Below are 24,717 nucleotides of genomic sequence, written 5' to 3' on the forward strand. Positions count from 1 at the left end.
CCCAGATGCTCTTTCAGTGGTGCAGGCTCCAAAGACATGGCGCCCAGAGTCGGCGCGTGCGCAGATTGAGATCTCGGCTCAAAGACAAGCTAAGATCTCATCTGTGCACGCGCTGCCTCTAGGCGCCATTTTCCTTAAGGCTGCTGCTGGGAGATCAATGGGTCGGAGGCGGTGCAGATGAGATCTTGAGTCGAGAGCTCCATCTGCGCAGGCGCTGACTCCGGCACAAAACCAGCACAGCCCCCCCACAGCTAGCACAGCCCCCACCGCAGGCAGCACAGCCCCCACCGATGCCAGCACAGCCCCCACCGCAGCCAGCACAGCCCCCACCGCAGCCAGCACAGCCCTCACCACAGCCAGCACAGCACCCTGCAGCCAGCACAGCCCGCACCGCAGCCAGCACAGAAACCAGCACAGCCCCCACCACAGCCAGCACAGCCCCCACCGCAGCCAGCACAGCCCTCACCGCAGCCAGCACAGCCCCCACCGCAGCCAGCACAGCCCCCACCGCAGCCAGCACAGCCCCCACCGCAGCCAGCACAGCCCCCACCGCAGCCAGCACAGCCCTCACCGCAGCCAGCACAGCCCTCACCGCAGCCAGCACAGCCCTCACCACAGCCAGCACAGCCCTCACCACAGCCAGCACAGCACCCTGCAGCCAGCACAGCCCGCACCGCAGCCAGCACAGCCCCCACCACAGGCAACACAGCCCCCACCGCAGCCAGCACAGCCCCCACCGCAGCCAGCACAGCCCCCACCGCAGCCAGCACAGCCCTCACCGCAGCCAGCACAGCCCTCACCGCAGCCAGCACAGCCCTCACCGCAGCCAGCACAGCACCCTGCAGCCAGCACAGCCCCCACCGGAGCCAGCACAGCCCGCACCGCAGCCAGCACAGAAACCAGCACAGCCCCCACCACAGGCAACACAGCCCGCACCGCAGCCCCCACCGCAGCCAGCACAGCCCGCACTGCAGCCAGCACAGCCCCCGTCATAACCAGCACAGCACCCTGCAACCAGCACAGCCCCCACCGCAGCCAGCACAGCACCCTGCAGCCAGCACAGCCCTCACCGCAGCCAGCACAGCACCCTGCAGCCAGCACAGAAACCATTACAGCCCCCACCACAGGCAACACAGCCCACACCGCAGCCCCCACCGCAGCCAGCACAGCCCGCACTGCAGCCAGCACAGACCCCGTCATAGCCAGCACAGCACCCTGCAGCCAGCACAGCACCCTGCAGCCAGCGCAGCCCCCACTCTCCACCTCCCAGTAAGCTACATTCAGATTCTAAGATGCACCCTCTCATTTTCCTCCCAAATTTTTGGGAGGATAAGTGCATCTTATCAATTGAAAAATGTGGTGACTAAGAGCAGTCTGAACATGCAGCAGATAGAAGATTATATGTTATATTCTTTGACTTTGGCACAAATTACTCATGGAATGAAGAGTAAAGAGACTAACGTGTCTAGGAAGATGGCCCAAATAATCGGCCACAATGATAACCGCTCATATGGAGAGACGTGTGGCCCCGGAAGCAGCGACCTTGCAGAATTCGAGCAGCTGATCAGTTGGTGTAGAGCGTGGACCGTGATGAGCGGCGGCAGTTGGAGTGGTGCGGTTACGTTCTCCGTTATCTCTCCATCGTAGTATTATTTTTGTCACGTCACTGTTGTTCCTCTACCTTCTCTCTCGTCTTAAGTCGTATTCTTTGGTCGTCTTGGATTTCCAGGCGTCTGTCTGGCTCCTTCCATCTCTTTGCTCTTTGACTTCTTCCACAACGCTCCTCTCCAGTAATCGGGGTCGTGGCCAGCAGAACAGATACCTCTATGTAACAAGGTGAGAACTGTCTGCCAGACCCTCGTATCTCATCAGACTATGTCTTAACCTCTCATAAAGCCTAATCAGATCTCATACTTTGCACTAATGAGGGGCAACACCCCCGAAACACCGAGTCTGCAAATTGAGATTCTGGTTTGGCTCATATCCTAGGTCACATGACAAGGCTCGTTAAAAGCTCGATGTTGACTTTTAGGATTGCTACCTCCAATGGGTCGCTCTTGATTTCGTCTTCTTCCTCTCTGAAGAGACAATGTAGATACTTTTTTGGGACGCGCTGCAGATTGTGATCACAGACCACGAGTGGTGATTTCTCCACGGGCCGCACAATGATTATCGCCTGTTTCCACACTAATGAGGACGAAATAGAAAAAAAGCAAAACGGCATACAAATATTTATTATCACAGCAAATAACGGGAAGCCGGAAATTACTCAGCACGCTCGCCGTATCTGGAGGAGCATCTGCGCAGCCCCGAGATATGCAATATCACGCCAATGCAACTACTGCAAAGTGAGGAATTCACCATCGAAAACACACTGCAAAAAGGGAGATCTATAACCAACCGCAAAAAGGGAGATCTATAACCAACCGCAAAAAGGGAGATCTATAACCAACCGCAAAAAGGGAGATCTATAACCAACCGCAAAAGAACATTTCTGCTCCTCTGTGCATATATACCAAGGGTATGAGGAATAGGAGCCTATAGACAAACCTATAGGAGATAAGCTGTGATCATTGCAGCATGCACTCTGTCCCTCCACAGACATACATGATTAGATTATATCTGCAGCCACCACTAGGGGGAGCTCCCTGTATATAGAGATATATGATAAGATCCTGTCTGCAGCCACCACTAGGGGGAGCTCCCTGTATATAGAGATATATGATAAGATCCTGTCTGCAGACACCACTAGGGGGAGCTCCCTGTATACAGAGATACATGATAAGATCCTGTCTGCAGTCACCACTAGGGGGAGCTCCCTGTATACAGAGATACATGATTAGATTATATCTGCAGCCACCACTAGGGGGAGCTCCCTGTATACAGAGATATATGATAAGATCCTGTCTGCAGTCACCACTAGGGGGAGCTCCCTGTATACAGAGATACATGATAAGATCCTGTCTGCAGCCACCACTAGGGGGAGCTCCCTGTATACAGAGATACATGATTAGATTATATCTGCAGCCACCACTAGGGGGAGCTCCCTGTATACAGAGATACATGATAAGATCCTGCCGGCAGTCACCACTAGGGGGAGCTCCCTGAATACAGGGATACATGATAAGATCCTGTCTGCAGCCACCACTAGGGGGAGCTCCCTGTATACAGAGATACATGATAAGATTCTGTCTGCAGTCACCACTAGGGGGAGCTCCCTGTATACAGAGATACATGATAAGATTCTGTCTGCAGCCACCACTAGGGGGAGCTCCCTGTATACAGAGATACATGATAAGATCCGGTCTGCAGCCACCACTAGGGGGAGCTCCCTGTATACAGAGATACATGATAAGATCCTGTCTGCAGACACCACTAGGGGGAGCTCCCTGTATACAGAGATACATGATAAGATCCTGTCTGCAGCCACCACTAGAGGGAGCTCCCTGTATACAGAGATACATGATAAGATCCTGTCTGTAGCCACCACTAGGGGGAGCTCCCTGTATACAGAGATACATTATAACATCCTGTTTGCAGCCACCACTAGGGGGAGCTCCCTGTATACAGAGATACATGATAAGATCCTGTCTGCAGCCACCACTAGGGGGAGCTCCCTGTATACAGAGGAACCCAGAGGAGTAGGGACAGAGGAGTGCGGAGAAGGGGGACATTGAAGCCTAGAGGGAGGACAGAAGAGCTCAGACTAGAGGGGGTGGAGGGGTCTTGGGGGGGGGGGCAGAGAAGCACAGGAAAGGGATAGAGGAACTTGCAGGAAGAGGATAGAGGAATCGGTACTATTATACATAAGTAATTCCATGGAGGCAGTGATCAGTGCCTCACCCCCCTCCAGCCGCACAGGACCGCGCTGCAGAGCATCTCCCCTACATCTGCACACAAGTAAAGCTCTGCTTACTCACTGTCTACAAATGATGGAGCCGAGCAGACATAGGGGGTGACCTTACACAAACCCCACATGTCAGCGCCCGGTGAAGCTGCCGCCCCCCCACGAGACGATACAGAGGTGGTCCCCAGTGCATTTAATGAGCATGCATTAGTGACGCACCATCCCCCACAGCAGAACATAAACTAAGCAGATCTGATGACCTGGAGTCTAGGAGAGTTGGGTGATCACCTCTGCTGGGCTAGATCAGTGCTCATATCGGGTGACACCGAGCTTTCCCAGGATCGGAGGTAACGTATGGGTGAGCCCTGTACACACAACATCCTGAAGCTGCAGATATGTATTATCTGCTCCAAGCAGAACTGGAGGATCCATTGAGCCTCCAGCAGGACGGCGGATGCAGCTTTGGCTGTGACTAATGTATAAAGTATTGTGACTTGTTATCCTGGTGATAAATTCAATGTAAGAAGTGTGATTGCAGCTCTGGCTGCTCAAACATCCGCACACTGCCGTTCATGATAGAAGGCTCCACTATTGCCACTGTGAAGACGCGCAGTGTATAGAAAGTGATACATGGCTTTCTACATATTGTATATACTTTGCAGGACCGCCTTTCTCTGTCTTGCATTAGTATTCAGCCCCCGGAGTCAGTACTTTGTAGGACCACCTTCCTCTGTCTTTTGGGGTCTCTGCAGCTTTGCTCATCTAGAGGGGACATTTTCCTCTTCTCTCGCTCGGTGAGGTTGGATGGAGACGTCTGTGATCAGCAATCTTCATTTCTTGTCACAGATTCTGGGTGGATTTGGGGCTGGACTGTGACTCGGCCGCTCACACACAGGAATATGCTCTGATCTGAACCCTCCATTGTAGCTCTGCAGGATGTTGAGGGTTGTTGTCCTGCTGGAAGGTGAACCTACGCCCCGATCTCCCGTCTTCTGCAGCCTCTAACAGGTTCTCGTCCAGGATCGCCATGTATTTAGCTCAATCCATCTTCCCATCACCACTGACCAGCTTCCCTGCCCCTGCTGAAGAAAAGCCTCCCCACAGCAGCATGCTGCCTCCACCATGCGTGTCTGTGGGGAGGGGGTTTTCAGCGTGATGTGTGGTGTTACTTTACTGCCGCCACAAATATCGTTTTCAATTTGGCACATAAAGTTCTGCTCTTGGCCTCGTCTGACCAGAGCCCCTTTCTCCACTGCTTGTTGTGTCCCCTACTTGGCTTTTTGAAAACTGCAGACATGTCTTCCTTCTTGCCGCTCTTACATGAAGGCCGGATTTGTAGAGTGTGTGACTAAGGCCGGAGTCTCACAGACGTATATATTCTCATGCGAGACAATCGGCCGGATTATGCTAATGACGCTTGGCTCAAAGTGCCTGATCTAGTTCTCTTGCATGCGAGATTCATATCACAGGTGAGAAGGTAGAGAACAGAGTTTCTCCACCGTCTCCATTGCCTGATATCTAAGTGCAGTCCGATGTTTTGCACCTACCCATAGACTTTAATAAGAGTGCACCATCCGATACATGCGCTATTGCAGCATGCTGTGCTGGTTTTTTCCATGCGGTACTGGTCAGCACTGCCCCATAGAGTAACATTGGTGCGAGTGTTATCAGATAAGACATCAGAGAGCGCTAGGCCGTGTTATACGCTCATGTAAGAGAACCCGAATAGCTTTCCTGTGGACACATTCTCCCCCTGAGCTGTGATCTCTGCTCGTCCTGTGGACAGATTCTCCTCCTGAGCTGTGATCTCTGCTCGTCCTGTGGACAGATTCTCCTCCTGAGCTGTGACCTCTGCTCGTCCTGTGGACAGATTCTCCTCCTGAGCTGTGATCTCTGCTCGTCCTGTGGACACATTCTCCCCCTGAGCTGTGATCTCTGCTCGTCCTGTGGACAGATTCTCCTCCTGAGCTGTGATCTCTGCTCGTCCTGTGGACAGATTCTCCCCCTGAGCTGTGATCTCTGCTCGTCCTGTGGACACATTCTCCCCCTGAGCTGTGATCTCTGCTCGTCCTGTGAACAGATTCTCCTCCTGAGCTGTGATCTCTGCTCGTAATGTGGACAGATTCTCCTCCTGAGCTGTGATCTCTGCTCGTCCTGTGGACACATTCTCCCCCTGAGCTGTGATCTCTGCTCGTCCTGTGGACATATTCTCCCCCTGAGCTGTGATCTCTGCTCGTCCTGTGGACAGATTCTCCCCTGAGCTGTGATCTCTGCTCGTCCTGTGGACAGATTCTCTTCCTGAGCTGTGATCTCTGCTCGTCCTGTGGACAGATTCTCCTCCTGAGCTGTGATCTCTGCTCGTCCTGAGGACACATTCTCCCCCTGAGCTGTGATCTCTGCTCGTCCTGTGGACAGATTCTCCTCCTGAGCTGTGATCTCTGCTCGTCCTGTGGACAGATTCTCCTCCTGAGCTGTGATCTCTGCTCGTCCTGTGGAGAGATTCTCCTCCTGAGCTGTGATCTCTGCTCGTCCTGTGGACAGATTCTCCTCCTGAGCGGTGATTTCTGCTCGTCCTGTGGACAGATTCTCCCCCTGAGCTGTGATTTCTGCTCGTCCTGTGGACAGATTCTCCTCCTGAGCTGTGATCTCTGCTCGTCCTGTGGACAGATTCTCCTCCTGAGCTGTGATCTCTGCTCGTCCTGTGGACAGATTCTCCTCCTGAGCTGTGATCTCTGCTCGTCCTGTGGACAGATTCTTCTTCTGAGCTGTGATCTCTGCTCGTCCTGTGGACAGATTCTCCTCCTGAGCTGTGATCTCTGCTCGTCCTGTGGTCAGATTCTCCTCCTGAGCTGTGATCTCTGCTCGTCCTGTGGACAGATTCTCCTCCTGAGCTGTGATCTCTGCTCGTCCTGTGGACAGATTCTCCTCCTGAGCTGTGATCTCTGCTCGTCCTGTGGACAGATTCTCCTCCTGAGCTGTGATCTGTGCTTGTCCTGTGGACAGATTCTCCCCCTGAGCTGTGATCTCTGCTCGTCCTGTGGACAGATTCTCCTCCTGAGCTGTGATCTCTGCTCGTCCTGTGGTCAGATTCTCCTCCTGAGCTGTGATCTCTGCTCGTCCTGTGGACAGATTCTCCTCCTGAGCTGTGATCTCTGCTCGTCCTGTGGACAGATTCTCCTCCTGAGCTGTGATCTCTGCTCGTCCTGTGGACAGATTCTCCTCCTGAGCTGTGATCTGTGCTTGTCCTGTGGACAGATTCTCCCCCTGAGCTGTGATCTCTGCTCGTCCTGTGGACAGATTCTCCTCCTGAGCGGTGATTTCTGCTCGTCCTGTGGACAGATTCTCCCCCTGAGCTGTGATCTCTGCTCGTCCTGTGGACAGATTCTCCTCCTGAGCTGTGATCTCTGTTCGTCCTGTGGACAGATTCTCCTCCTGAGCTGTGATCTCTGCTCGTCCTGTGGACAGATTCTCCTCCTGAGCTGTGATCTCTGCTCGTCCTGTGGACAGATTCTCCTCCTGAGCGGTGATCTCTGCTCGTCCTGTGGACAGGTTCTTCCCCTGAGCTGTGATCTCTGCTCGTCCTGTGGACAGATTCTCCCTCTGAGCTGTGATCTCTGCTCGTCCTGTGGACAGATTCTCCTCCTGAGCTGTGATCTCTGCTCGTCCTGTGGACAGATTCTCCTCCTGAGCTGTGATCTCTGCTCGTCCTGTGGACAGATTCTCCTCCTGAGCTGTGATCTCTGCTCGTCCTGTGGACAGATTCTCCTCCTGAGCTGTGATCTCTGCTCGTCCTGTGGACAGATTCTCCCCCAGAGCTGTGATCTCTGCTCGTCCTGTGGACAGATTCTCCTCCTGAGCTGTGATCTCTGCTCGTCCTGTGGACAGATTCTCCCCCAGAGCTGTGATCTTTGCTCGTCATGTGGACAGATTCTCCCCCTGAGCTGTGATCTCTGCTCGTCCTGTGGACAGATTCTCCCCTGAGCTGTGATCTCTGCTCGTCCTGTGGACAGGTACTCCTCCTGAGCTGTGATCTCTGCTCGTCCGGTGGACAGATTCTCCCCCAGAGCTGTGATCTCTGCTCGTCCTGTGGACAGATTCTCCTCCTGAGCTGTGATATCTGCTCGTCCTGTGGACAGATTCTCCCCCTGAGCTGCTATCTCTGCTCGTCCTGTGGCCAGGTTCTCCCCCCTGAGCTGTGATCTCTGCTCGTCCTGTGGACAGATTCTCCTCCTGAGCTGTGATCTCTGCTTGTCCTGTGGACAGATTCTCCTCCTGAGCTGTGATCTCTGCTCGTCCTGTGGACAGATTCTCCTCCTGAGCTGTGATCTCTGCTCGTCCTGTGGACAGATTCTCCTCCTGAGCTGTGATCTCTGCTCGTCCTGTGGACAGATTCTCCTCCTGAGCTGTGATCTCTGCGGCTCCTCCAGTGATCATGCGCCCCTCTGCTCTTCTCTCATTAGTTCTCTTCTTCTTGGGATGTCAGTTTATGTGGTCGGCTATGTCTTTTAGGTTTGCAGTTGTGCCATATGCATTCCATTTTTGTATGATGGATTGTACAGTGCTCGAATCAAAAATTAAGCTATTTTCTTTAACCTAACCCTGCTTTCCTCTTCTCTTTATCCCTGACCTGTCCAGTGGGTTCCTTGGTTTTCATGATGCGGTTTGATCCCTGATCTGTCTGGTGTGTTCCGTGGTTTTCATGATGCGGTTTGATCCCTGACCTGTCTAGTGTGTTCCTTGGTTTTCATGATGCGGTTTGATCCCTGATCTGTCTGGTGTGTTCCTTGGTTTTCATGATGCTGTTTGATCCCTGATCTGTCTGGTGTGTTCCTTGGTATTCATGATGCGGTTTGATCCCTGAGCTGTCTGGTGTGTTCCTTGGTTTTCATGATGATGTTTGATCCCTGACCTGTCTGGTGTGTTCCTTGGTTTTCATGATGCGGTTTGATCCCTGATCTGTCTGGTGTGTTCCTTGGTTTTCATGAAGTGGTTTGATCCCTGATCTGTCTGGTGTGTTCCTTGGTTTTCATGATGCGGTTTGATCCCTGACCTGTCTGGTGTGTTCCTTGCTTTTCATGATGCGGTTTGATCCCTGATCTGTCTGGTGTGTTCCTTGGTTTTCATGGTGGGGTTTGATCCCTGATCTGTCTGGTGTGTTACTTGGTTTTCATGATGCGGTTTGATCCCTGATCTGTCTGGTGTGTTCCTTGGTAGTCATGATGCGGTTTGATCCCTGATATGTCTGGTGTGTTCCTTTGTTTTCATGATGCGGTTTGATCCCTGATCTGTCTGGTGTGTTCCTTGGTTTTCATGGTGGGGTTTGATCCCTGATCTGTCTGGTGTGTTCCTTGGTTTTCATGATGCGGTTTGATCCCTGATCTGTCTGGTGTGTTCCTTGGTTTTCATGATGATGTTTGATCCCTGATCTGTCTGGTGTGTTCCTTGGTTTTCATGATACGGTTTGATCCCTGATCTGTCTGGTGTGTTCCTTGGTTTTCATGAAACGGTTTGATCCCTGATCTGTCTGGTGTGTTACTTGGTTTTCATGATGCGGTTTGATCCCTGATCTGTCTGGTGTGTTCCTTGGTTTTCATGATGATGTTTGATACCTGATCTGTCTGGTGTGTTCCTTGGTTTTCATGGTGGGGTTTGATCCCTGATCTGTCTGGTGTGTTCCTTGGTTTTCATGATGCGGTTTGATCCCTGATCTGTCTGGTGTGTTCCTTGGTTTTCATGGTGGGGTTTGATCCCTGATCTGTCTGGTGTGTTACTTGGTTTTCATGATGCGGTTTGATCCCTGATCTGTCTGGTGTGTTACTTGGTTTTCATGATACGGTTTGATCCCTGATCTGTCTGGTGTGTTCCTTGGTTTTTATGATGCGGTTTGATCCCTGATCTGTCTGGTGTGTTCCTTGGTTTTCATGGTGGGGTTTGATCCCTGATCTGTCTGGTGTGTTGCTTGGTTTTCATGATGCGGTTTGATCCCTGATGTTTTCCACAAACCTCTGAGACCTTCACAGAACAGCTGTACTTATACTGAGAATAAATCACACCCAGGGGGAGTCAATTTACTAACTCTGTGATTTCTGGAGGTGATTGGTCACTCAATTTGATTTAGGAGCTCACACCACAGTGATACAAATATTTATAAAATATTTAGAAAACCTTGTATAATTTCCTTTACGCTTAAATACTTGCTACTTTGTATTGATATCACATAAAATCCAAATAAAATACATTTAAGCTTGTGGGTGTAAAAAATGTTGAAAAGTTCACAGGGTATGAATACTTTTTCAAGGCACTGTACGTGGTTCCATGTTTCTTGGAGGCTCTCGATGTGCTCTGTGTGTGATAGTGCAGTAGTTGTCAGGTAGTTGTCAGGCCCGCTATTGCCCCCTGTCTACACTCGCACGCACGCAGCTCCTGTTTCCCATTAGGCAGATGCTCGGCCGCCTCAGACGCGGAGCTGACACTGATTAGCCCATGTGGTTCCTTGTGGTTTGTCCTTATGTGGCATTTTAATGGATAAATTTGCCGGGTTCACGTCACTCGGAGGAGTCAGGAGATGTGACCGGCTCATTATGGCCCAGAGTAATCACACGACATGTCTGTGCCCGTGAAGATGCCAAAATCAGAGGCAGGATGCCAGGTCTGCGGCTGACGCTGATGTACGCAGCTCCCAGCGGACCCCAGTATACGGTGAAATACAGCGGGGGGACACAATGTGACATCCTATGATGTGGCCGAGCACACAGCCCCCTCCTCGGACCATGGTCTTACCTCTGGCCAGGATGACCGGCTCTTTAGGACATAAGGCACAGGTGTGGCCTTAAGGGGTTTTCCATGATTAGTAAAACATGGCCGCTTCCTGCAACAGCGCCACACCTGTGCATTGGTTGTGCCTGGTATTACAGCTCAGCTCCATTGCAGTAAATGGGACTCGGCTGTAATACCACACACAACCTGTGGACGGGAGGGGCGCTGTTACAGAAAGATCCGTGCTCCCCTCATTTCACAGCTCGCCCCCGTGAGTCCGGCTGCAGACCGTCCGGCTCCAAAACGGCAAAAACAACCCGTCTGGACTGAATTTACATTGAATTAATCAACAAAAATGTTAACGAGGAGAAGAATGTACATAATCCCGCTCCAACTGTCCTGTGGATTTTCCCAGAATAGATACAGAATTCTCTGCGCGAGTGTAAAGACGTCTGCCGGCGGCACAGAATGCGCGGTTACAGCGGACGCCGTGAATCACCCAGGAGGTTATGGAGGTATGCCCCGAGGTGGACGCTCGCAGGGGGTCACGCATAACTCAGGGTCCTGTACGGGAATACAAGAGCTTGTGCTCTCCTTAAAGGGACCCATCATTGCGGCATATTGCTGAATCCACAGAGGGGGGTGACGGACGCCTCACACAACACTGGGGGGCCACGATCACGATTTGAGGAGATTTATTGTCAGTTGTATCTGCCTGCAATCACCACCAGGAGGCGCCGGGGAGCTTTATCCATATTGATACATTGTGATCAATGATCACATACTGCAGTATGCATGGAGCTCCCTCTAGTGGTGGCTACAGGCAGCCACAATATTATCACACACAGAAAAACAGGATCTGGAGCTCTGGGCAAGAAACCTGAGCTGCAACCACCAGAAACTGTATACATTAATCAGCTGAGAATGTGCAGTATATAAGGAAAACAGAGGGATGAACATTCACTGCACTCGCATTACTAGCGGCTACAATCCTCTTCATAAATTAATATTATTAACAGAAGTGACCCTAAGCCCCACACATCTAAGACAACCGACAGCCGACAGCGCTCCTGACCCCTGCCACACGGTCAGCAGAGCAGTCACGGGCTTCTTATAGGGAAGCAGAGTAAGTCCCTGCCAAACCTCTGTGTCCGCTCCAGGCTCCTCTGTCCCTCCTCTCGCTCCAGGCTCCTCTGTCCCTCCTCCCTCTCCAGACTCCTCTGACCCTCCTCTCGCTCCAGGCTCCTCTGTCCCTCCTCCCTCTCCAGGCTCCTATGACCCTCCTCCCTCTCCAGACTCCTCTGACCCTCCTCCCTCTCCAGACTCCTCTGACCCTCCTCCCTCTCCAGGCTCCTCTGTCCCTCCTCCCTCTCCAGACTCCTCTGACCCTCCTCCCTCTCCAGACTCCTCTGACCCTCCTCCCTCTCCAGGCTCCTCTGTCCCTCCTCCCTCTCCAGACTCCTCTGACCCTCCTCCCTCTCCAGGCTCCTCTGTCCCTCCTCTCGCTCCAGACTCCTCTGTCCCTCCTCCCTCTCCAGGCTCCTCTGTCCCTCCTCCCTCTCCAGACTCCTCTGACCCTCCTCCCTCTCCAGGCTCCTCTGTCCCTCCTCCCTCTCCAGGCTCCTCTGACCCTCCTCCCTCTCCAGACTCCTCTGTCCCTCCTCCCTCTCCAGACTCCTCTGACCCTCCTCCCTCTCCAGGCTCCTCTGACCCTCCTCCCTCTCCAGGCTCCTCTGTCCCTCCTCCCTCTCCAGACTCCTCTGACCCTCCTCCCTCTCCAGGCTCCTCTGTCCCTCCTCCCTCTCCAGGCTCCTCTGTCCCTCCTCCCTCTCCAGACTCCTCTGACCCTCCTCCCTCTCCAGACTCCTCTGTCCCTCCTCCCTCTCCAGACTCCTCTGACCCTCCTCCCTCTCCAGACTCCTCTGTCCCTCCTCCCTCTCCAGGCTCCTCTGTCCCTCCTCCCTCTCCAGGCTCCTCTGTCCCTCCTCCCTCTCCAGGCTCCTCTGACCCTCCTCCCTCTCCAGGCTCCTCTGACCCTCCTCCCTCTCCAGGCTCCTCTGACCCTCCTCCCTCTCCAGGCCCCTCTGACCCTCCTCCCTCTCCAGGCCCCTCTGACCCTCCTCCCTCTCCAGGCCCCTCTGTCCCTCCTCCCTCTCCAGGCTCCTCTGTCCCTCCTCCCTCGCCACGCTCCTCTGTCCCTCCGCCCTCTCCAGACTCCTCTGTCCCTCCGCCCTCTCCAGACTCCTCTGTCCCTCCGCCCTCTCCAGACTCCTCTGTCCCTCCGCCCTCTCCAGACTCCTCTGTCCCTCCGCCCTCTCCAGACTCCTCTGTCCCTCCGCCCTCTCCAGACTCCTCTGACCCTCCTCCCTCTCCAGGCTCCTCTGACCCTCCTCCCTCTCCAGGCTCCTCTGACCCTCCTCCCTCTCCAGGCTCCTCTGACCCTCCTCCCTCTCCAGGCTCCTCTGTCCCTCCTCCCTCTCCAGGCTCCTCTGTCCCTCCTCCCTCTCCAGGCTCCTCTGTCCCTCCTCCCTCTCCAGGCTCCTCTGTCCCTCCTCCCTCTCCAGGCTCCTCTGTCCCTCCTCTCGCTCCAGACTCCTCTGTCCCTCCTCCCTCTCCAGGCTCCTCTGTCCCTCCTCCCTCTCCAGACTCCTCTGACCCTCCTCCCTCTCCAGGCTCCTCTGTCCCTCCTCCCTCTCCAGACTCCTCTGACCCTCCTCCCTCTCCAGACTCCTCTGTCCCTCCTCCCTCTCCAGACTCCTCTGTCCCTCCTCCCTCTCCAGACTCCTCTGTCCCTCCTCCCTCTCCAGACTCCTCTGTCCCTCCTCCCTCTCCAGACTCCTCTGTCCCTCCTCCCTCTCCAGACTCCTCTGTCCCTCCTTCCTCTCCAGACTCCTCTGTCCCTCCTCCCTCTCCAGACTCCTCTGACCCTCCTCCCTCTCCAGACTCCTCTGACCCTCCTCCCTCTCCAGACTCCTCTGTCCCTCCTCCCTCTCCAGACTCCTCTGTCCCTCCTCCCTCTCCAGACTCCTCTGTCCCTCCTTCCTCTCCAGACTCCTCTGTCCCTCCTTCCTCTCCAGACTCCTCTGTCCCTCCTCCCTCTCCAGACTCCTCTGTCCCTCCTCCCTCTCCAGACTCCTCTGTCCCTCCTCCCTCTCCAGACTCCTCTGTCCCTCCTTCCTCTCCAGACTCCTCTGTCCCTCCTCCCTCTCCAGACTCCTCTGTCCCTCCTTCCTCTCCAGACTCCTCTGTCCCTCCTCCCTCTCCAGACTCCTCTGTCCCTCCTCCCTCTCCAGACTCCTCTGTCCCTCCTTCCTCTCCAGACTCCTCTGTCCCTCCTCCCTCTCCAGACTCCTCTGTCCCTCCTCCCTCTCCAGACTCCTCTGACCCGCCTCCATTATCCCCTGTAAGGGGGGGGTCTGTGCGCACATTGGATGGGGGGCCGGTCTGTGACTCTAATCTAATCACTATGAGGGGCTTCTGCCATTTCGCTCTGTTATAAGGTTACACAGGGAATAATTCCATCCTAATATCATATATCTCAATATTTGTGGCGTGCACTCGGGATGGACAATGAGGCTGCTCCACGAGCCGGTACGTTCCCTTGAGCACAGTTGTGTCCCACCAGTAGTTCTTAGGAGAAGAAGTTAGCTACTTTCTGCCTCGCTGAGGTCACAGTGGACTACTCATCCCATCATCCAGTATTTATAACACTCCAATTCCCAGGAACCTTACTGGCTGTATATGAAGGTGAAGACTGCGTGGAGGGGAAGGGTCGCTGCCAGATCAGTGGAGCCTGTGTGTGACCGGATGACGGAGAAACCTGCCCCATGAGAGTCAATATGGCTGCACACATTCACCGTGACAAGGCCCGCATGTGCCCAGCCCTTTAGTTATTGCCATATTTATGTTACGCTGGTGTCATGGCGGGACGCTCCAGACGTAGCACTTAATCCTCGGAATGTGGGACATGATCCCGGGGACGAGCGCTGACTCCAGTCCCCAGACGATGGCGCTCCTGGATGGAGATCTGTCCCTGCGCCGTCTGTGTGCGGTGATCACATCTGATAGGATCCATAGATCACGGATATTAGACGGGGGGCGAGCTCCGAGCGCATCCATCTCCCAAGACAAAGCCTAATTTATTGGGATGTAATTGGATAAACAAGGCTCGCACACAATTGCTGGCACCGGGCGCAGTGACTAATGCACGCGGACGCCAGCTGGCCGCACCAAGGAACATTCTTCCTTTCATCACACGAGAACTCCCAGATTCAGCACAATCATCTCCATTTTTATATGGAAGGAGGAAAATCTTGCACTTTAAATAAGTTTTTTCCCTTTGAGAGCAAAATTAATGAATCCTGTCTCACATCTGCACGAGTATAGAAAGGAGGATAACTCCCAGCAGACCCCGCAGACAATGGAGAAGTGCGCAGCGGAGGACGCACGCCAATGCTCCGCGACATGCCCGGAGTGCGAAACCTAATTCCCACTTCATCAGAGGCTCGGGCGGTTTCTCCATCCCCCATGCTTTACACTGCAGCTTTGCCTGTTTGCACCGGATGCACATATTACAGTTATGGTGAATGCGTCCAGCCCCTGCATCGGTCGTACAAGTCTTCAATAGATGATTTCAGTCCCATCCCTTACTACCCCATACACCACCGCCCCCATCCTCTTTTACTGCCCAGTGGCATCTGCCGCTCCGGTCGCTCTTCTGCTGGATGTATTGTGATTGCGTCACATTGGCCCGAAAAGTCAGATCATCATCAGAAAACCTAAGTCTATGGAGGCAACATGAACTGCTCTCCCCCCTCTGGCAGCCATTTTTCTCCATCTCTGGCAGCCATCCGCTTTTCTTCTCCTCTGACACCAGCTTTTCTCCATTATTATAGCCGCTCTTCTCCCCCCTCCGGCAGCCGCTCTTCTCTCTTGTTGCAGCCGCTCTTCTCCCCCCTCCGGCAGCCGCTCTTCTCTCTTGTTGCAGCCGCTCTTCTCTCTTGTTGCAGCCGCTCTTCTCCCCCCTCCGGCAGCCGCTCTTCTCTCTTGTTGCAGCCGCTCTTCTCCCCCCTCCGGCAGCCGCTCTTCTCTCTTGTTGCAGCCGCTCTTCTCCCCCCTCCGGCAGCCGCTCTTCTCTCTTGTTGCAGCCGCTCTTCTCCCCCTTCCGGCAGCCGCTCTTCTCTCTTGTTGCAGCCGCTCTTCTCCCCCCTCCGGCAGTCGCTCTTCTCTCTTGTTGCAGCCGCTCTTCTCCCCCCTCCGGCAGCCGCTCTTCTCTCTTGTTGCAGTCGCTCTCCTCCCCCCTCCGGCAGCCGCTCTTCTCCCCCCTCCTGCAGCCGCTCTTCTCTCTTGTTGCAGTCGCTCTTCTCCCCCCTCCGGCAGCCGCTCTTCTCTCTTGTTGCAGTCGCTCTCCTCCCCCCTCCGGCAGCCGCTCTTCTCTCTTGTTGCAGCCGCTCTCCTCCCCCCTCCGGCAGCCGCTCTTCTCTCTTGTTGCAGTCGCTCTTCTCCCCCCTCCGTCAGCCGCTCTTCTCTCTTGTTGCAGCCGCTCTTCTCCCCCCTCCGGCAGCCGCTCTTCTCCCCCCTCCGGCAGCCTCTACACCTGTACTGTCATCCAGTACACCAGGAGGCCCAGGATGAGCGGAGCCTCAGGTCCCCATGTGAGCAGCATCTGAACAGACACCAAGCTTTCCCCATATCTGCAATGTTCCGGAGGTTATCTGCAGGGGTGCGATGACCGGGCGATCGGGCAGCCTTTTACACGGACCAACGAGAACAGTCCAGAGGCCGGAGATTTACTTCTTGTGTCCGGAGAGATGCGCTGCCGATGATGTAGATCTGTAGTCACCTAAATATCCAATCAGGTGGAGCGGGGAGGATTGTGGATCACCGGCTGATCACTGCCACAACGAGGGCTCGGGAGACTTTACACCGGCCCCGCACCGTATACACACAGCTGCTGTGAACCAGGAGGCACAGGATGATCAAACCTATGGGTGACGTGTAGTCTGCCCCTAGGGGAGTCACTGAGCTTCACACACTGAATGGAGCTCACCCGGCATGCAGAGTTACGGCCAATCTATGTGACAATGATCAGAGTATGGGGTACGCCCGTACTCTATACCCCTCCCCCGAGTGACACTGATCAGTTTGGGGTACACCCGTACTCCATCCCTTCCCCCCCCCCCCGTGTACTCACTGATGCGCTGCCTCACATCATTCATTGCTTTTCCCAGGGATTTGGCTTCTGCAAATCTACAAAGAGAGACAGAGAACAAATGTGTCAGAATGGCGGTGGCCGGGGCGGCGGTGATGTCACATTCACAATTTGTGCTCATTTATAGGGTTCAGAAAATCCCCATGATGCGAGTTGGCAGGGGGGCATGGAGGAGCACCTCTTTACCATTGTTAAGGACATACTGGGAATTGTTAAATTCAAGTAATACAATTGTATATGGGGATAAGGTGACATTACAATTCATTGCTGTACTAAGCTTGGTGCTGTATATATGTACTGACGGTAGTTCTGGTGCCACACTCATGTACTGATGAAAGTGGTAGTACCACATTCATATAGTGATAGTGGTTTTGGCGCCACACTCATGTAGTGATGGTAGTTCTGGCACTACACTCATGTACTGATGGTAGTTCTGGCACTACACTCATGTACTGATGGTAGTTCTGGTGCCACACTCATGTACTGACGGTAGTTATAGTGCCATACTCATGTAGTGACGGTAGTTATGGGACCACAATCATGTATGGACGGTGGTTCTGCATGTATATATGATATATTTAGATATATATATGTATGTATGTTCTCTGTATACACGTGTGTGTATCTACATTTGAGCTGGAGGCGCACAGGTCTTGTAAGATTCCTAGTTCATTCAGCGGTGTGCGCCTTTTAATGAATTAGGTGAATATTACTCCAGTGGCTTCGGTTATTGGGACTGCATGCACAACGCCAGTGTTAATGAATCAGGACCCTGGTTCTCGGCAGCACATTGCCCGGTGTAAACAGGAGATGTGCAGCCGGTAACATGATCTGTATGGGGACAGAGTGATCTCCTAGAGATCCTTCTAACCCCGTCGTTCTGTCAGCCTGTGTGCGGGGCGAGGGAAACGAGCGTCGGATCACTTTACTATGGTCAATCCCACTCGTTTAAAGGTCTGAAATCAGCTCCTGTAAAAACAACTTAGATGTTTGTGTGTAATGGGCCGATGCCAGCAGTTGGGGCCCCACATTTAACTTTTCCCCAGGGCCCCATTTTATCCAACACTGCCCCTGATGCCACCCACCTCTGCTTCAGCAGCGCCTTGTTGTCTTCGATGCTGATCCTGTCCGGATAATCCCGCTTGAAAATTTCAAAGGCTTCTTGGCGGCCGAGCGACATCTTCTCTCCTGCAAAAGAAATGATGGAGGACAATGAGGACATCCGCACATCACCAAACTACAAGTCCCCCTCCAGCTCTTGCCTGCAGCGAAACACTAACAAGCCCCCGGCCCAGAGCGATTGTTCCTATTCATTGACCGAAAACACTGATCTTGACAATGTGATAGCTTGGAAAAAGCCATGTAAAGAACCCAGCGACCAGTGGAAGAAGGTGATGTAGTCAGATAAGTCCAAAAGAGAACCATATGGGCTAAATTTAAACTGTATGGAGTGGAAACCTAACCCTACACATCACCCTAAAAACACCCTCCCCACCGTCACACATGGTGGAGGCAGCATCATGCTGTGGGGAACCTTTTCTTCAGCAGGGGCAGGGGCTTGTCAGAGGGGATGGAAGGAAAACCAGTTAGAGGCTGCAGAAGACGTGAGACTGGGACGTAGGGTCACCTTCCAGCAGGACAACAACCCTCAACATCCTGCAGAGCCACAATGGAGGGTTCAGATCAGAGCATATTCCTGTGTGTGAGCGGCCGAGTCATAGTCCAGACCGAATCCACCGAGAATCTGTGACAAGACGGGAAAATCACCGATCACAGACGTCTCCATCCAATCTCACTGAGCGAGAGAAGAAGAAAATGTCACCTCTAGATGAGCAAAGCTGGAGACCCCCCAAAAGACAGAAGAAGGTGGTCCTACAAAGTGCTGACTCCGGGGGCTGAATACTAATGCAAGACACAGAAAGGTGGTGATCTATATTAGAAAACCAGGTATCATTCCCTTTACACTTCACAAGTACTTGTACTCCGTGCTGGTATCACATAAAATCCCAATGAGATCCATTTAAGTCTGTGAGTGTAACATGAAGATGGAAAAGATCACGAGGTATGTATACTATAGCAAGGCACTGTATACACAAGAATATAACTACTATAATACTGCCACATGTACAAGAATATAACTACTATAATACTGCCCCATATATACAAGAATATAACTACTATAATACTGCCCCTATGTACAAGAATATAACTACTATAATACTGCTTCTATGTACAAGAATATAACTACTATAATACTGCCCCCTATGTACAAGAATATAACTACTATAATACTGCCCCCTATGTACAAGAATATAACTACTATAATACTGCCCCTATGTACAAGAATATCACTACTATAATACTGCTTCTATGTACAAGAATATAACTACTATAATACTACCCCCTATGTACAAGAATATAACTACTATAATACTGCCCCTATGTACAAGAATATAACTACTATAATACTGCTCCTATGTACAAGAATATAACTACTATAATACTGCTCCTATGTACAAGAATATAACTACTATAATACTGCCCCTATGTACAAGAATATCACTACTATAATACTGCTTCTATGTACAAGAATATAACTACTATAATACTGCCCCCTATGTACAAGAATATAACTACTATAATACTGCCGCCTATGTACTAGAATATAACTACTATAATACTGCCCCTATGTACAAGAATATAACTACTATAATACTGCCCCTATGTACAAGAATATAACTACTATAATACTGCTCCTATGTACAAGAATACAACTACTATAATACTGCCCCCTATGTACTATAATATAACTACTATAATACTGCCCCCTATGTACAAGAATATAACTACTATAATACTGCCCCTATATACAAGAATATAACTACTATAATACTGCCCCTATGTACAAGAATATAACTACTATAATACTACCCCCTATGTACAAGAATATAACTAATATAATACTGCCCCTATGTACAGCAATATAACTACTATAATACTGCCCCCTATGTACAAGAATATAACTACTATAATATTGACCCTATGTACAAGAATAGAACTACTATAATACTGCCCCTATGTACAAGAATATAACTACTATAATACTGCCCTCTATGTACAAGAATATAACTACTATAATACTGCCCCTATGTACAAGAATATAACTACTATAATACTGCCCCCTATGTACAAGACTATAACTACTATAATACTGCCCTTATGTACAAGAATATAACTACTATAATACTGCTCCTATGTACAAGAATATAACTACTATAATATTGACCCTATGTACAAGAATATAACTACTATAATATTGACCCTATGTACAAGAATAAAACTACTATAATACTGCTCCTATGTACAAGAATATAACTACTATAATATTGACCCTATGTACAAGAATATAAGTACTATAATACTGCCACTATATACAAGAATATAACTACTATAATACTGCCCCTATGTACAAGAATATAACTACTATAATATTGACCCTATGTACAAGAATAGAACTACTATAATACTGCCCCTATGTACAAGAATATAACTACTATAATACTGCCCTCTATGTACAAGAATATAACTACTATAATACTGCCCCTATGTACAAGAATATAACTACTATAATACTGCCCCTATGTACAAGAATATAACTACTATAATACCGCCCCTATGTACAAGAATATAACTACTATAATACTGCCCCTATGTACAAGAATATAACTACTATAATACTGCCCCTATGTACAAGAATATAACTACTATAATACTGCCCCTATGTACAAGAATATAACTACTATAATACCGCCCCTATATACAAGAATATAACTACTATAATACTGCCCCTATGTACAAGAATATAACTGCTATAATGAGGACATGGCACAGTTCAGGACATTCGCCTTTCGGGCTGGTTTGGAGGAGACACTTGCAGCTTGTTCCATCTTTCGGTATTTCGTTTCTGGATACTTGAACAGTGTTTCCGCACGCGGTGGAGAAAGTGAGCAATGCTGTAATGAGGGGGTAGACGCAGACGCACGGGGCCCGGTGTCAGCCTGGTAAAAGCTTGGCAGAGGCTGGATGTGATGGATACAAGTCAAAGCCGCAGAAGCTTTTACCAGACGCACCCAGCGCAGAACCACACCTAAACAAATACGAGGGGCGCGCGGCCTGCGGTGCCAGAGATCACACGTTCTGCTCCCTGCATCTGCGGACAAACAGGATGTACATCAGCGACCGCGTTACCCTGTGTGCTCCGGGATGGACGCAGCGGAGGTCACGTGGCACGCGCACGGCTCGCTTACACCGAGAGGGGAGAGAATATGCACAGAACGACGACCTGCCCCAGGAGTCCCAGACACATCCCGCTCATCCTGAGCCCCCCGATTCATGAACAGGACGCCAGACGCACAGTAAAGACTGACACAGGCGGAACATAAACAGATAACGAAAAAATGGTTTTCTATCCACTGAAGATTTTACTTTTTTTGGGGGAAAATACTCTTGAATTGGGAGGAAAGAGACCGGCCAGGAAGGGGTGAACCTAAATCCATAGACATACGAAGTGAAAATTGTCGCACAGGTCCACAGTACAACAGTGTAATCCGTTCTGTTCTGCGCACAGGTCCTTGGTATCATCTGTTCTGCGCACAGGTCCTTGGTATCATCTGTTCTGCGCACAGGTCCTCGGTATCATCTGTTCTGCGCACAGGTCTTTGGTATCATCTGTTCTGTACACAGGTCCTTTGTATCATCTGTTCTGCGCACAGGTCCTTGGTATCATCTGTTCTGGACACAGGTCCTCGGTATCATCTGTTCTGCGCACAGGTCCTCGGTATCATCTGCTCTGCGCACAGGTCCTTGGTATGATCTGTTCTGCGCACAGGTCCTTGGTATGATTTATTCTGCGCACAGGTCCTCGGTATCATCTGTTCTGCGCACAGGTCCTCGGCATCATCTGTTCTGCGCACAGGTCCTCGGTATCATCTGTTCTGCGCACAAGTCCATGGTATCATCTGTTCTGCGCACAGGTCCTTGGTATGATCTGTTCTGCGCACAGGTCCTTGGTATGCGCTGTTCTGCGCACAGGTCCTCGGTATCATCTGTTCTGCGCACAAGTCCATGGTATCATCTGTTCTGCGCACAGGTCCTTGGTATGATCTGTTCTGCGCACAGGTCCTTGGTATGATCTTTTCTGCGCACAGGTCCTTGGTATGCTCTGTTCTGTGCACAAGTCCTCGGTATCATTTGTTCTGCGCACAGGTCCTTGGTATCATCTGTTCTGCGCACAGGTCCTCAGTATCATCTGTTCTGCGCACAGGTCCTTGGTATGCTCTGTTCTGCGCACAGGTCCTCGGTATCATCTGTTCTGCACACAGGTCCTTGGTATCATTTGTTCTGCACACAGGTCCTTGGTATCATCTGTTCTGCGCACAGGTCCTCGGTATCATCTGTTCTGCGCACAAGTCCATGGTATCATTTGTTCTGCGCACAGGTCCTCGGTATCATCTGTTCTGCACACAGGTCCTTAGTATCCTCTGTTCTGCGCACAGGTCCTTGGTATGATCTGTTCTGCGCACAGGTCCTTGGTATGCTCTGTTCTGCGCACAGGTCCTTGGTATGCTCTGTTCTGCGCACAGGTCCTTGGTATGATCTGTTCTGCGCACAGGTCCTTGGTATGATCTGTTCTGCGCACAGGTCCTTGGTATGATCTGTTCTGCGCACAGGTCCTTGGTATGCTCTGTTCTGCGCACAGGTCCTTGGTATGATCTGTTCTGCGCACAGGTCCTTGGTATGATCTGTTCTGCGCACAGGTCCTTGGTATGATCTGTTCTGCGCACAGGTCCTTGGTATGCTCTGTTCTGCGCACAGGTCCTTGGTATGATCTGTTCTGCGCACAGGTCCTTGGTATGATCTGTTCTGCGCACAGGTCCTTGGTATGATCTGTTCTGCGCACAGGTCCTTGGTATGATCTGTTCTGCGCACAGGTCCTTGGTATGATCTGTTCTGCGCACAGGTCCTTGGTATGATCTGTTCTGCGCACAGGTCCTTGGTATGATCTGTTCTGCGCACAGGTCCTTGGTATGATCTGTTCTGCGCACAGGTCCTTGGTATGCTCTGTTCTGTGCACAGGTCCCCGGTATCATCAGTTTTTGGCCTCCCCGTTATAAATGAGTTAGTCATAAGTAAAGCACAGGCCTCTCTGCTGGTGGTTTCTCTTCACAGGTCTAAAAAGAGTTAAAAGAATCTATATTTATTGGCCAGATTTGGGTTTCTGCTCCTCTTTTCAGCGTTTGTAGTCGGTTTCGGTGGAATTTTTAGCTGTGTAATTGTGCGTTTACTAGTAATGTGCAGAGCCGGTGACGGGATCATGGGCACACGGTGTCTACAGGGATTCAGGGGTCATAGCTAGGATTTAGGAGGCAAATTCTCCCCTATGAGAAGATCTTTGGCCACCATACAGTAGGTATGACCTTGACCCAGGAGCCTGTGCCAGGCCGAGGGCCGGAGACCCAGGACCCTGTGCCAGGGCGAGGGCCGGAGACCCAGGACCCTGTGCCAGGCCGAGGGCCGGAGACCCAGGACCCTGTGCCAGGCCGAGGGCCGGAGACCCAGGACCCTGTGCCAGGCCGAGGGCCGGAGACCCAGGACCCTGTGCCAGGCCGAGGGCCGGAGACCCAGGACCCTGTGCCAGGCCGAGGGCCGGAGACCCAGGACCCTGTGCCAGGCCGAGGGATAGAGAGGAAATCGTCCTCTCCATTAGCCAACGGTTCAGTGACAAAGCCTAACGAACCAGGTAGCAGGCCACCATGACTGGTTTTCCCCCCACTTGCAAATTTTGCTTTCCCGATAGGAACACTAACCAGTTCCTTCTGTTCTTTGGACTCCATATTAGCTTCTCCATTGACTCTGACACTCCGATAACATCCAAGCATCAATCAGCAGCTCTGTGAAGGCAGCTCTGGCAGTGACTAGTCCACAGAACCCTACGGTTGGTCTCTGTAGTGGGGACTCTGGACATATTCTCCTCCTTAGAAGCTCGTTCTTGTCCTCCAGCCTGCACGGCACATCTGCGCTCAGCCTCCTGCGAGGATTGAGGATTACAGCAGCTCTCGCGCATCCAGTGCATCTGCTTTCTGAATGGGCCTCATCTCTCCGGCGGGGTCTTGTGGGACAGTTTAGTGGAAGCGAGTCTCTGGATTTCAGTCATTTGCTTGGACGCTTGTCTGGTGCAACGGTCTTATTGACTGGGATATAAAAACATCAATGGGATCAGGACTCGCCGGGCGGTGAGGTAATGAAGAGCCAAGGCCAAGACAATTCCCTGCACCTGCTCATTTTCACATGAGCTATATGGAGAGGACCAGTCCTGGCCAAAACTAACCCGAGCCCAGGACCGCGAAGACTCCAATATCTGAAGGCAGAAGAGGAAACTGGACGTGAAAACGAGAATCTCACCTGCGAATTTCATGATGGGACGACACTGCGATCCATATCTGTACAGGTGATGGGCTGTGTGGAGACGACTACTGGACAAGCATCCAGGATCCTCCTGTCTGTAGAGCGAGGCCACAGCCGTTTTCCACGGCCCATTGACAGTGGGTCTGGCTCTCGGCCACGTAAGGTTTGATTCCCACAAAATATTTGGGGGATGGAACAATCAGAAGAGTTTTTTCAAAAATGAATCCGCTTCTGGAAGCCTTCCTCTTCGGTTCTCCAAGCCAGTTTATTTTTTCCTGCAGATGATTTTGAAGCATTTGTTTCCCTCACGGTTTTGCAGTCTTCTGACTTGAGGTTGACAAGTTTGGAGCAGATTCCACAAAGAACGAGTCTCAAAGAAATGACCGATTGCTTTTTTTTTTTCTGTGGTGAGGGCCTTCAATCAGGAAAGGATTCAGAC

The 24,717-nt window shown here is 51.6% G+C and overlaps 1 protein-coding gene across 4 annotated transcripts in view; it reads right to left on the minus strand.

Annotated features, from left to right (window-relative positions):
* The window catches only part of KIF6 (kinesin family member 6), a 286,491-nt gene that overhangs the window by 79,794 nt on the left and 181,980 nt on the right, over positions 1 to 24,717 (minus strand). For all 4 annotated transcript variants that reach the window (XM_075338997.1, XM_075338993.1, XM_075338994.1 and 1 more), the window contains 2 exons: positions 17,900 to 18,002; positions 16,797 to 16,852 (listed from right to left, as the gene is read on the minus strand). In XM_075338997.1, coding sequence (XP_075195112.1) covers positions 16,797 to 16,852; positions 17,900 to 18,002 — 159 coding nt within the window. The remainder of the gene's footprint in view (positions 1 to 16,796; positions 16,853 to 17,899; positions 18,003 to 24,717) is intronic.

Source organism: Anomaloglossus baeobatrachus, chromosome 3 (genome assembly GCF_048569485.1).
Source record: "Anomaloglossus baeobatrachus isolate aAnoBae1 chromosome 3, aAnoBae1.hap1, whole genome shotgun sequence".
Lineage (NCBI taxonomy): Eukaryota > Metazoa > Chordata > Amphibia > Anura > Aromobatidae > Anomaloglossus > Anomaloglossus baeobatrachus.